Here is a 13,680-nt window from a genome sequence, read left to right on the forward strand (position 1 = left end):
AAAATTCTGGGCGTTTGCACGCTTCCTGACCTTGTAAGTGCTTGACAGAAACATAGGGTTGTTTTTTTCTAAGACAACATAGAAGGAAATGAAATGAGAACGTCCTAAATAATGCATTAGAATTACAAAATCCACTAGCACCAACAAAATTATAGTAGATGTAAATATGTGGTTTTCACCTCACTTTCTAGTGCTAAGGTAAATGGTACCTTTAGAAATCCTTTCTCTCCAAAAGACAACAAAACCAAAAAAGCAAATGAACTTAACCTCCTGTTAAGTATAATCATTCTCAGTAGCTTTCTGGGGTGGGAAACAACTTATAATAATGTAATTAAATCAGTAAGGCATGGAATAATTGAAGAAAATAATTTTGATGGCTGGAAGGGCAAGACAAGGTTAACTCATAAGTAATATAGAGCAGAAAAAGTTTCTTAACTGCAATCCAGTAGTTTATGATTATTTCTCAATATCCAGGTGAAACTTAGGGTATCCTCACCAGCTCTGGCAAAACCTGTTTTGTTAAAATGTAACTCTAATATTGTACTTAATGGTTTTGATGTAAGCTTAAAAAATGTCATAAGAACAATTCTTATAGATCCTCTTCCTTACTTCTTTTGTCACATCATTACACCCACAGAGGCAATTTAAAGTAAGAGTATTTCTGTTGATGTTAGGATTTGACAAAAAGAGTAAGGAAGATGATCTAAGGCTGTTTCTATAGAAGAAAGAAAAAAAACCAAAACCAACTCTGTTTCTCATATGACTTTGGAGCATTCCCAAGGCTGCTCTGAATTTTTATGGTTTATGACATTTCCTGTTTGTTAATATCCCACATGCAATTTATGTGACTTTGGTAGAGCTTTTCACAGCAGGATGGTACAATCATTGTGGAACTGTGCTGGAGAAGGGACATTCTTATTCCAGGGAAGTCTTTCAGGGCAGGTCTCACACCCCTCATGCTCAGATGTGGTCTGACCAAACTGAGACAGGACAGAGACTCTGACCTGCTTGTATCCAACCTACAACATTCTGAAGTAGTATTGCCAAAACAAATATTACAGAAGCTACCAGATAATCCTTGATTTTGCTGAGAGAACTACAAAACAGAAATAAAAAGTAACATTTTTAGGAGTTAGTTTTGTTGGGTTTTTTTAATAAAAACAGGTGCTGCTAGGTGTATATGTGCCTGTAACATAAGGTTTTGCTCCTTAGTTTGGTGATGGAAAAGACTTAACACGAATCCAGAAGTATCTCTTTGAAGATAATGGGAAACAAACAGATTTTTGGAGTCACATTTGTTTCCTTTTTCTTTTTTATTCCTTGGTATGCTGACAGTCAAAGAGAGAAATAAGTCAATTAAAGATCCACTTAAATCTGTTAATATGTAGGGGAAAGCAATAGGTTCTCCCCGTCCCATAAAGTTCAAACAGCACTGCGCGTTGGAATTGGCGGGAAGGATTTATGCAGACTAAGCAGATGTGTACCTTGTGTAAATTCTTAAAAGCTTTCTTACCTCTCTGTAAAAGTTATCCATTCCATTTTGAAGCTGTTTTTGTTTTGAAGCCTCAAAACCAAAGGAAAGAATCTTTAGTCCAAATCAGAACTTTTATAGAGGAATAAAACGTCAAAAAAAAAAAGGGGAGGGGGGGGAAGGTAGTGATAAAAAGTAGGTAAATACACTGATCAGATACTTTGGTCTGTCATCAGTCTAGAAGCTGATTATTAAAACAATGACTATTTTAAAATTAAGGTAATATTGTTTCTGTCTGAGTATTTGTAAATTTGTGTGCCTGCTTTTGGTATTTATGCAATCATCTAATATACCAATCCTGTTCCACTTGGAATCAGTCACAAAACTCGCGTTTACATTATTGGCTCCATATATAATTTCAAACACAGCTGAAGAGACAATGACTCAGAAAGCTGTGAAGCTTTTGTTGTTAGAAAAGGAACTGTTCCCTTGACATTTCACAGTGACAAGCTAACTGCAGCAAAAAGAATAATATAAGTACACTTCAGGCTTCAAACAATCTTTCTACATTTTATTTCTAAAATAACTGCTGCTGAAATTAAATACTTGTAATATCTTTTGTTATTTGTTATTGTTTGTTTGGATTTTCTAAGAGGTTTTGGGGGTTTTTTTGAGTAAGCTTTGGAAAACCTGTTCTTTAAAATGATATTTAAAGCACAGGATCATAGAATAATTTAGGTTGGAAGTGACCTCTGGAAGTCATTTAGTTCACCTGCCTGCTTGAAGTAGGTGGTGTTACATCAAGTAGGTTGAGTAGGTTGCTCAGGGATGTGTCTGATCAAGTTTTGAGTATCTCCAGGGGTGGAGATTTCACAACCTGTCTGGGCAGCCTGTTCCGGTGTTTGATCACTTAGACCATCCTTGTGGTGAGAAAGGTTTTCCTTGTATCTGCATGGCATTTCTTGTGTCCCCACTTGCCTGTTGCCTTGCATCCTACCACCATGCACTTCTGAGAAGTGCAATCTGGCTCTACCTCTTCTGTATCTTTCCGATAGGTAGTTGAAGACAACAAGCAGTAAGATCCTTCCTTTGCATTTTCTTCTTTAGACTGAGTGAACCCAGTTCTCTCAGCCTCTCCTCAGACGTCATGGGCTCCATTCCTCTAATCATTTTGATGGCCCTTCTACTGGACTTTCTCTAGTAATGCAATGCTTTTCTCTAACTGGGCAGTCCAAAACTGGCTGTATTACTCCAGATGTGGTCTCACAAGTACCAAATGGAGGGGAAGAAATCACGTTCCTTGACTGGGTTGCTACGCTTTTGCTGAAACCACCCAGGAGGCTGGTGGCTGCCTTGGCTGCAATGGCATGCTGCTGGCTCATGGTCAGCTTGTCCGCCATGACCCTCAAGGCCTTTTCTGCAAAGCTGCTCTCTGGCTAGCAGATGCCCTGTACTGTACTGTTGTAACTGCTTTATTCCATCCTACGTGCAAGACTTTGCCTTTGACTTTTCGTGGGGTTCATGCCAACCCATTTCTCGTGTCTGTCGGGATCTGCCTGTCTAAATAGTATCCTTACCCTCCAGCATGTCAACTGCTCCCCCAGTTTAGTATTATCTGCAAACTTGTTGAGGTTGTATTCCACCCCCTCATCAATGAAGATACTATCGGCCCTAGTATCAGCCTTGGAAGATGGCTGCTGGTAACTGGCCAGTGTATAAGAAGTTAAAGCATCTTGACAATATATGAGTTGTGATGATGCAGGTACATTTCAGCTCAGGTTGCTGTTACTTTACATTTTATTAATCATCCTACATGACTGTTTTCCAGTTTTATGGTACAGTGTTTGAAGAACCATGATTGATTGTGTATCAAAAACTGTATGCGTTTCATTGAGTCTGTGTGAAAGTATTGGTTCTCAGTTGCAGTGTAGCATCCAAAAAGTCTTTAAAGTTGTCTTTGGTTTTGAATGTGAAGGCTGGAAAAACTAAGGTAGCATGTCGCTGTCACAGCCTGGCCATTGGGCTCATATTCTTGCTAGTAGTTGTTTTGGTGGTTTTGTTTGTTTTATTTTTTCCCCTTGTTTCTTGTTAGAAACCCTGAAAAAGATTTCTCAGAAAGCTTTCACTCTGCTTCTCACATACTGGGTCAGCCTCTTCTGGCACTGTTTAAATTGTCCCATGACAGTTCTCATATTAATAAAAGACAGATTTAAAAAGTTTAGGTTTCATTCACTTTCTGTTATTTGCTACAGGCTCATAGTTCTCCCTACTGTAAACACTCCCTTATGAAGATGAGGCAGATGAAATACTGGCAGATCATGCCCTTGCTTTTTGTAAAAGTCAGTCTTGCTCTTCTGTTTCACGCTGTTTTTTCACAGCCTTGGTTGGTTGCCTGTATTGTCCTTTACCACATCTTCCTTTAGAGGATGCCAACCCTATTAAGGATGAGAGCAAGCTGTAGTTTCTGCACCCTTTCCAGTTTGATCTAGCTTTACGAGGTTTACAAAACCCAGTTATTCTCCTGGCTGCTTTATAATGTGAAAAAAAGGATTTCTTCCTCCTACTCTGACCTTGTATCTTGGCAAAGAAAGCACAGTAATATTGCATCTTATTTTTAATAGTTTTATGGGGTGGGACATTGTCAAAGAAAGGTTTACGTCACTACAACACCACTTCTAAGCATATATAGTCTTATTTTTCTTCTCATTTCAACTGGTATGAGTGAGGAATAACTCTAGTGAGATCAAGATAATTATTTGACTCTAAAGTTGAGGTAAGACAAGAATCTGGCCCTTCGTATTTAGAGTTTTAAATACAAGTAATGGTACAAAATGTTGCTAGAAGAATGTCCTCCCTTACTGGTAGACAAAGAAGAGTGCCAGCTCCCAAAGCATATTCTCCTCAGAATACTCTCTGTCCAAAGAATGTCTTTGAGTTTAACCAAATTCTGTTTTCTTATAGAAAGAAGACAAAGTTTACATGTGAATTAAATTTTTATAGTTAAAAAATGATCAAAGAAGCTAGTTAAGTTTATTTAGGTCTGGAAGGGGTCACCTGAGCCACTTGAACGTATTTTCCAGTTGATTATTGCTTTTGACATTTACCATGTGGTGGTTATGATACAAATGTGCAAGAAGAACTTGGGCTTGGTGCTTTTCTGACTTGAAGATCTTTGACGCAAAATTCAATTTATGGTCTCTCAGATGGGAGGCTAAAAATCGGCTAAATTTCAGCTGTACAATTCCAGCTGTAAAAAATAAAATTGCACAGTAACTCTGGTTTTCCCTGTATCATTTTAAGATTCAACCTCTCTGTCCCCACTAAACTGAAGCTTATAAACTTGCATTTTGTTTGAACTGTAAGTCTTAATAAAGTATTCTAGATTTAATTAATTTTAAAGTGGCTTATCTTTTGGAAACTTTGAATTGCTTTTAAAGACTTCAGCTTATGCTAGCTCTTTTTCTAACTTCTGTTTTACATGGTATTTGCATTGAATTGCTGTCATATATCAGAAGTATTTATGTCTTCAGAATGCCATGTCATTTCATACAAACAGCTGCTTGTTTTAACTGTGTTGTTTTTCTGAAATTGAATATAATTTCAGTTTTTTAATATAAGATTTGATTGAAATATTGAATATTCAGTTGACCGTCATGAATTTCAAGAGCACAGATCCTCACCATATGACTATGATCACTTCTTTAAAGGTAATAACATTCGAAGTTTCTGTAAAATGTAATGAAATGCAAATGCAAGTTGAAATACAAATATCCTATCTGTAGGATACCTGTATTCTGTATATGTATTGTCGGAAGAGGGAAATAAGCCTAGGTCTTAGCAGTCCAGTTCCGTCCTTTTGCTACTTTATCATGCATTTTCTTCTTCCTTTAAGGAATAAATATATGTAAAACTCTTTTTTTCTTTATAGAGCCAGTATTGTGCAGAAGCGCATAATTTATTTTCAAGATGAGGGTTCGCTCACCAAAAAAATTTGTGAACAAGGTAAGGTAAAGTAAAACATCTTTCTGACCTCCTTGTTGTGTTCTACTTATTTCTCTTAACTCATTATATCAAACTAAAATTTTAAGGCCTTGAACAGTTTCATCCAGGTTCAAATTTGGGATCTCCTATTCAATTATGTTTTTCCTTATCATATATACATGCAATCTTCCTTGCCTTCCCCTAGATGTGATACTTGCACCTTTTTACCTGGTGTTTGTGTGAAACTCGTTTGCCTCCAGGGCACTTAGCTTATTGAATCCTGGGCTATTTCATCCTTTCCTAAACCTAAGCATTGCAGTTGGTTATTGCTTCCCACTGGAGAATTTGTGTGCTTTGGCTGTCCAGAAATTTCAAGCCTATTGTATTTTGAGCTCAAGTGAAGTTTTGTCTATATCAGATAAGAACCAGAAAAAAAAAACCATTTTGAATCTGAAGACGACTGAAATAGTGGTGCCTTCTTATTTAAAAACGTAGATTTAAATCGTTACATCCTCTTATAAATATGATCCAGGTATTTCAGGGTTCTAGTTTAGTCTAGTGTAGTCCAACTTAAAAATAAACAAAAAAAATATAGGTTTAACTCAGATTTATTTACTGGAGTATTTATTATGGCAACTTTGCTGTCATCTGTTGATTTTGAGTTGTAACCGTTATCAATGGGTACTTTGCTGCTTTTTCAGACTCAGCCTCAGAAGGTGTGACTGACAAACCAATTTTAGATTGTTGTGCCTGTGGAACTGCCAAATACAGGCTAACTTTTTATGGAAACTGGTCAGAAAAAACACATCCCAAAGATTTTCCACGTGAGTATCATTCTTTTAGTATTGTTGTACCATATAGAGACTGTGAAGAGGGTTGGATCTTGTATGATGCATTACTTATTTACAGCTCAGCAGTGTAAATTATAACGTGTGTGCAATACTGCTAACATTCAATATTGAAAATCCATGGATCTTTCTGCACATGCTATACATAACAAATGAATTCTATTGATTTGCCTGACATTTTGAACTGAGGTGTGTATGAGATCACATTTTCAAGATTTCTTCATGGTGAGAAAGATTACTTTTTCCTTTTTTTTTTTTTTTTTAATAAGGTTAGACTGGCTTATAATGTACAAGTAGGAAATTAAATTTTAAGAAAAGGGCCACAAAGGATGTGCAACACACTAAAATTTTGAGTTTATAACCATGTCAATCTAGCCACTATGTTTTCCTTCAAAGTCTTTTGAAAGATGCCAGTTAGTTTTCGTGAGCCCTGAATCTTGCTGCCCAAGGACAGTAGTTATATAGACCTTAGGATGTTCTGTCTTCTTTGTCTTTGTTGGTTGAATAGACAGATAAAATACATGTTCTGAGCTTTGCCTGTCTGGATTTTTAAAGTTTCTGAACTACAGAATCAGTATTCTTGTTGCAATAACCCAAGAAACTGTAAAAAGTTAAAGTTACAAAAACGTGTATTATGCATTTGTTCTTTCATTATTGACTCCATAGTCTGTGGCAATAAAGGCTAGGAAAATATTTGAGAACGTGAATCACACTTACTGGTCGTTAAACTTTGTTATATTGTCTGTGGCTGATGTTTATTATATAGAATCTATATGTCAATTTATTGTTTTTATTATTGTCACAGTGTCAAAATATCGTCAAAATCAAATGCTTTGTGTGTCAATTAGCTCACCGTTTTAACAGTCTAAGCAATGTTGCTTATGTTGAGTCTCTCATATATTTTAGTTGTATGTAGTATTATTCAATTATTATTTGTCAGCATAATGTGAGAGATAAAATAAGCCAAAACCAGTAATTGAAGGAATGGTCTTTTAGGCTATTGGATGATTTATATATCTGCTGAGTGTCACACTTTATATGCATTATTTGTATGGATTCAGCTGGTGCTTAGAAATAGGGCATGCAAAAATGATTGAAAATGATGAAATTAGTGTGACTTAACAATGTAATATTGGGGATAAATGGCCTTTTCTTTAAAATCCAAGTCAGTGAACACATTAAGAGTATGGGTAGGTAACTGAAAGTAAGCAAGTTGCAATAGTTTGCCACAATAGTGGACTCTGTAGACTGCTATCTCTCCCCAGGTACAAAGTGGTGAATTACATTAATATTTTACTTAAAAAACTGGAAAAGTGAAAAAATAACCATATAATGCTGGCAGGATTAAGCCCAGTAATAGCAGCTGATAAGATTTGACATTGAAATTTCTGAAAGTTGAGAAACAATCTCATCCAGATGTAGTGATGTTAAAAATGAAAATTAATCATTGACATAATTCTTTAAAATGTTGAACTTGTGCAGTAATTATATTAAAATAAAATGCTATTCATGATGGACTGTGGTAAATCACTAATTATTTGCCAAGCCATCACATAAAAAATTCTGCTCTACTTTTATACCATCAGTATGGCTGAAAATGAAAGCAGATCATAAAACTTATATTTTGTGTCTTTTCTTTAACTTACCTTCTGACTTGCTTTAAAAATCCCTAAATAATATGTACTCTGTTGCTTAGCTTTTCTCCAAAGAACTGCTGTTGCCAAATAAAGTATTTTCTTTTGCTATCACACAAAAATGTTTCTGGAAGGTACAGTGCAAAACTTTTAATTCTGGGAAACTATTTTGAGGTTTTCACAGACTCCATGGATTAGGAATAATTTTACACTTATTATACCAGTGCAATTAAAATACCTCTCTTCCATTAAATTTAAAAGTGTATTGTCTGTTTAGGAGTTATCAGAAGTGCCTACTCTATAAAGTATTGCTTAGAATGAAACCACTGCAACACAAACTTGTTCTGAGTGTGCCAACCATAGAGTGAATGGAGAGAGGTGTACCACAGCTGCAGAAAAGGTTAAAAAACTAATTCTTCAAACAATTTTGCTTTCATGGATCTCAGACAGACTGAAAAAAAAAGTTAAACTGATTTGCAAACTAAGGCTTAAAAAAAGCGAGCATTCTTTTCAGGTAATTTTTGCAAGTTATCGCAAGTCCTGATAATAGGACTAGTGGAAGCTGAATATTTCATTCGTTATTAAATCTGGCTCAAGGGGTACTATTAAATTTCCTATCACATTTTGCCAGTCAGAAAGATTTGTATTTACATATGCCCTGTGGCTTAAAAGCATTCATTCTCTTTCAGTATCACCCTTATATGATAACAGAATTATATATGCTTCCATCATGATTTGATATGGTACATCTATGAAATATGTCAGAGGATACATTCTCATGTTGTGATGACACCTTCATCTTTATGCAAAAATACACATATAAGTGTGTAAATTGAGAAACTACTCATATAAAAAGGAAGTGAAATAACACCATTGGAAAGCTGTCAGTATTCTGCTTGCCGTCTTAGGAATTGGATAGTGACATTGAACTGGTGATGTAAAATAGCTCTGGCCTTGTACTGCTCAGATTATTTCATGTAGAGAAGTTCTTTGACGTTTAGAGGAAAAGGTTTAAGAAACTATATTGAGTTGTCTCTTCGGTCTCATCAAAAATAGGAGGTTCAAGGTGAGGAGTGAAACATTTGCAAACGTTGTACAGATTTTGTAAAAGGTTTAGGGTAGATGTAGTATACTTTGAACAGCTCATTTGGGCAAGTAGGTGGGCCAGCTGCTTTCTCCGCAGAGCCAATATCTTTAGGGAGAGGTGTTCAGTGGAAAAGGCTGGGCCCTGGTTGCAAAGACATCCAATGTTCTTGATCTGTTTAGGACAGGGAGCGTGAGAAGCTTTGGAGCACGTGGAACAATTCATTACCCATTTTACTAAAGACTTCAAGGCACTCTGGTTCCCCTCTGTAGTGATACATTTTTCTTTTGTAGGGACTATGTGGAACCTTCTCTTTCAATAAGTTTCAGTAAGTGTCACTTACTGTGTTTCAGGGAAAGCTGCCATCTATGACTTGTGAGATAGTTAGACCTGTGTGCTAGGAAGAAAGAATGGGCAAAACTGGTGGTACCATCACTGGAGCTGAATGACAGTATCTCTCAGTGGTTTGACAAGGTGCCAGTGTATATTTAAGGAACAATTACTAGATCTTAGATCAAGAAACCATCTTCTGACACTGTAGTCTCTTCAGCTATTAGCTGGGTGGGGAGGAGGTTTAGTTTTGTTTTTTCTCCCTTTGGGGCTCAATTACTGACTAGCTTTAATGGACTCTGAAAACATCAAGCCTCCTATAATTCAGAGCTCAGTAGGTGTATTTTGGTCCAAGTTTAGCACTAGGGAAACTATGGAGGCTTTGTTTGCTGTGTTGCTAGGCCATCTCCCTCATCTATCTATTCTGCTTGCTATGCTTTTCTAGCTTTTTTCCCCTACCATTGGAGTTCATTTTTTATTTCTAATCTATTTTCTATTCTCCTGTGATTAGGTTCCTGCATCTGACTTTATCTCTTCAATTCTCCACACTGTCTTTTTCAATTCCGTTGTCCCACCTTTCACATCTTAAATTTGCATTCCTTTTGTTTACTTCATTATTCATTTTTCATTCATTTATTCTAGTTTTCAGCTGTTTTTACTGCTAGTCTACCTTTTGCATTGCAAAGAAAAATGTTAAATATTGTCTCTTTCCATCATTCTGTCTCCCTCGTCTCCTACAGTCTTTGCACTGTTACCAGACTGTCTGCTTATGTGAGCAGTTCATTTTCTCATCCTTTTCCTTTATGCCCATATCTTTGCAGAGTGTTATTTGACAGTTAAGTGAATTCATTTTTATTTCCAGTACTGTGGGACTTCTGTGACTCCTTATTTCTGCTCAATTCTCTTTTCAATTCCATCAGACTTCTCTAACATTTTCTTCTTCAAACTTTTACATTTTTTTCTTTTTCTGTTCAACAAGACAAGAAACAAGAACAAGAATCCTTTTGCCTAGCTCTACAATTCTTACACTAGGAGAAATTTGAGCAAGCAAACTCAGTGAATATAGAAGCACCAAAATTCCCTTCTTCGCTCCCTTCCTAAATTAAAGGGAACCCCTACTAATGATTGGGATGAGGGTGGGGGAAGGACACATGGTACATGTATAATTTAAGTATGCAGAAGCAGAAAAAACAGCTATGTCAGTGCGAATAAGAGCAGTTCTTTACCAGTATTTCAAGTTTACTGGAAGAAGTGTTGGACACCATTTGCCCATAGAAAGCAAATGTTTCACCTCTGTTTCAGCAGGAAGCTGCTGGGGGAAGTTTCTGACTGCAAGCCCTTTCTAGCTCTGTGCCTGATAATGTTTGGGCACAAAGCTGTAAACAAAAATATAACATTTAATGATTGTGTAATCACACTTATATGTACCTTTTGCTGGTAATCTGCTGTCACCACTCAAACACAAATCTAGTGGACTGTTAGAAACTAGTATCCCTCAGTAAGGAAATGACTTGCTGAGAAACCAGTATCTCTCAGTAAGGAAATGACTTGCTGTTAAATCTTTGAGTGACCGCTGAAGTCTTCCCTTGCAGGTTTCATCCTCAAAAATATTTTACATGGAAACCTAAAATTAAAGGACTCTTAAACTTCCTGAAGAAGTGAAGTCTTTGGCGTAGAAAAAATATACTAAACCTATCTGTTTGGGGGGGCTGCTTGATTAGCCAGAATACAATCTTTCTCACCATTTCTGCCTGTGTTCTTCTATCCAATAATTACTGACACTTTATGCTATATTTCTGTAGTTCACTGGCTTGTTCTTGTTAGTCTAAAGATATGGTGTATTGATGTAGTGAGAACTGACAGCATGCAACACATGCAAAAGCTTGGTACTGGAGAAGACTGGGCACTTCAAACCTTTCACTTTAAAAAATTAGGAATTATGCTTTGAGGCTGTCTTGATGGTTGATTTTTTTTTTTTTCCCCTCCCCTGAAAGGACGCACCAACCACTGGTCTGCAATCATTGGTAGTTCTCACTCGAAGAACTACATCCTTTGGGAGTATGGAGGATATGCTAGTGAAGGTGTCAAGCAAGTTGCAGAGTTGGGGTCCCCAGTAAAGATGGAAGAAGAAATTCGACAGCAAGTAGGTGTAATTTAATGCATACTTTAAAAAATGCATCCTACCTTGGCCTGCGAATGATTTGTCATTGGCAATGTCTGTGAATGTCATTTTGTTGGCTAATTTTCAATTAAGCAGATTAGGAGATCTGCCTGTCTTTCTAGACTGTTTCTTACTCTGGCAAAAGTTTTTGTCTGTGAAAGGACAAGTTGCAGTATTCTGAACTTAGAAAATCTATGTGTCATGCAAGGCATAAATCAGAGGTAGAAAAGTAAAATTCATCTTTCCGGGCTTAATCATGAAGACACTTAAAGTTTGTTAAAGGAATACCATGAAGACGGCAAGCAGTATGCCTTATTCCTTTTTGAAGTGGTGATTTTTAGTTTATAGTATATTGTAGTATTTTTTTTTTTCTAGTAAGTACCTTATTTGCAATTTTCTGCAGATTCATTCAAGTTAGAAAAGCTCTTACTGGAGAGTGAGGTGATTTTTGTTGCTAAGCAGGAAAGCTTTACAGAACTGCACTAATAAAATTTGATGAATCAGGATTATGGTTTAAGGGTGAAAGAGCCTCTACAGTTTATCATCTTACAGGGGATTGATTCAGCTGAACAGAAATCAATCTTTCAAATAGTTTATAGATTATTTTCATTTTGTTACATCAAGTAACAAGCAACCAAATAAAATATAGCAGGACATGGTGATGATTATTATTAGGACGTCTACCTCCAAGAAATTTAACGACTCACTGGAAACTGAGCTCAGTTATAAAACAGAAAGAATGTAAATATTATTACCTATAATAGAGCTATACATACAATTTTATGTAGATGCATGTGTGTGGGTAAGTGCATATATAATATATAGTTATGATTGCTCCACATGGGAGAGAAGGCAGAAATTGACCCCAACAGCTTATCACCTTGTACAGGCAAGACAGGAGCAGAAGGGAAACAGCATTCAGAAGAATAGTTAAAGGCAGAAAAGTTAAAGACAGATCTGGTTTACTGGAGTCTCTGTCTGATTCCGCTTTCCTGACTTTCCCCCCAAATTGATGAAGTGATACGAGTGAGGAGGAGGCCTCGTCCAAGGCAGAATAGTCAGGTGGGGTAGCAGGGACACGCTGCAAAGGACAGCCAAATGGGAGCCAAAGGGCTTGTTTTGGCATCTCATGTGCCTGCTTCGCTATGCCAGCCTTTAGCATGCTGTGAGAGGCATGACTTAATATTTAATTGATATGCAATATTTTTAATGTATTCCTGGGACAATTTCTGCTTCTGCCAAATGTACTGAGAATTAAAGATTTCAAAACAGCTGGAATTTTACAGAAGTATTTGTGTTTCAATCATTCAATGCCTATTCTTTTTGTAAGGTACAAATTTTAACAATCAAATCAAAATAAATATCGTGAGAATGGAAAATAGTACTTTACACTTCAGTAATGAACAAAAATGTCTTTCCCTATTAATCGTTACTTATGTATCACAAGCACACTTTCCTTTAATTATCTGTTTTTCAGAGAAAAAATCCCTTAATTTTGAACACATGTAAGAAACCCTCTGTACCTACGATCATTTTTGCTACTTTTGTGTGAATCTTTCCTGTATTTGATACTTCTGAATATGAAATTAGCAAAACTAAAAGCAGTAGTTAAGATGACAATATTGGTTAATAATATTCACTTTTGGTAACGGCTGTGTGTTAAAGAGACAGTATTTTGAGGCCTCCTATATAACACTTAGATTATATACAGAGTTATATAGAAAGACACAAAAAAAAAGATTCAATTATATTTATATAGACAGTGTAGAACAACCTTAAAGACTGTTTTGCCCACAAGAAAACTTGTACAGCAAAAGGCTTTACATTCTAAATTTCATTTGCTGTTTTGTGATGCTTAAGTGTATATAATCACGGTACAAGAACAGCTAGTGTGTTTGACAAGAAACTCCCAAAACCAGGAAAAATAAAATAAAAATAGCTTATAATTTAATATATTAAAGGGATACGTAAGGAATATGAAAGGAAAAAACATGTTGACTGTGCAAGGGAGATGTGATGATACGTACGTTATTCTCTTTATCCTATAATAAAACTTTGGCACACCTGGGAATAGAAAAAAGACCTTGATCCTAGATAACTTGCCTTTGCATCTTTACTGAGAAGTGGCTGGATTTTATCCTAGCAATACTATATAAACCCAGATGGATTAA

The 13,680-nt window shown here is 36.2% G+C and overlaps 1 protein-coding gene across 1 annotated transcript in view; it reads left to right on the forward strand.

The window, feature by feature from the left end:
• SPON1 (spondin 1) overlaps positions 1 to 13,680 on the forward strand; it is a 206,466-nt gene that overhangs the window by 60,420 nt on the left and 132,366 nt on the right. Inside the window, exons 4-6 of the mRNA XM_050897080.1 lie at positions 5,400 to 5,473; positions 6,154 to 6,276; positions 11,343 to 11,491. Of these exons, the coding sequence (XP_050753037.1) occupies positions 5,400 to 5,473; positions 6,154 to 6,276; positions 11,343 to 11,491 (346 nt within the window). The remainder of the gene's footprint in view (positions 1 to 5,399; positions 5,474 to 6,153; positions 6,277 to 11,342; positions 11,492 to 13,680) is intronic.

This window comes from Gymnogyps californianus, chromosome 5, assembly GCF_018139145.2.
Source record: "Gymnogyps californianus isolate 813 chromosome 5, ASM1813914v2, whole genome shotgun sequence".
Classification (NCBI taxonomy): Eukaryota; Metazoa; Chordata; class Aves; order Accipitriformes; family Cathartidae; genus Gymnogyps; species Gymnogyps californianus.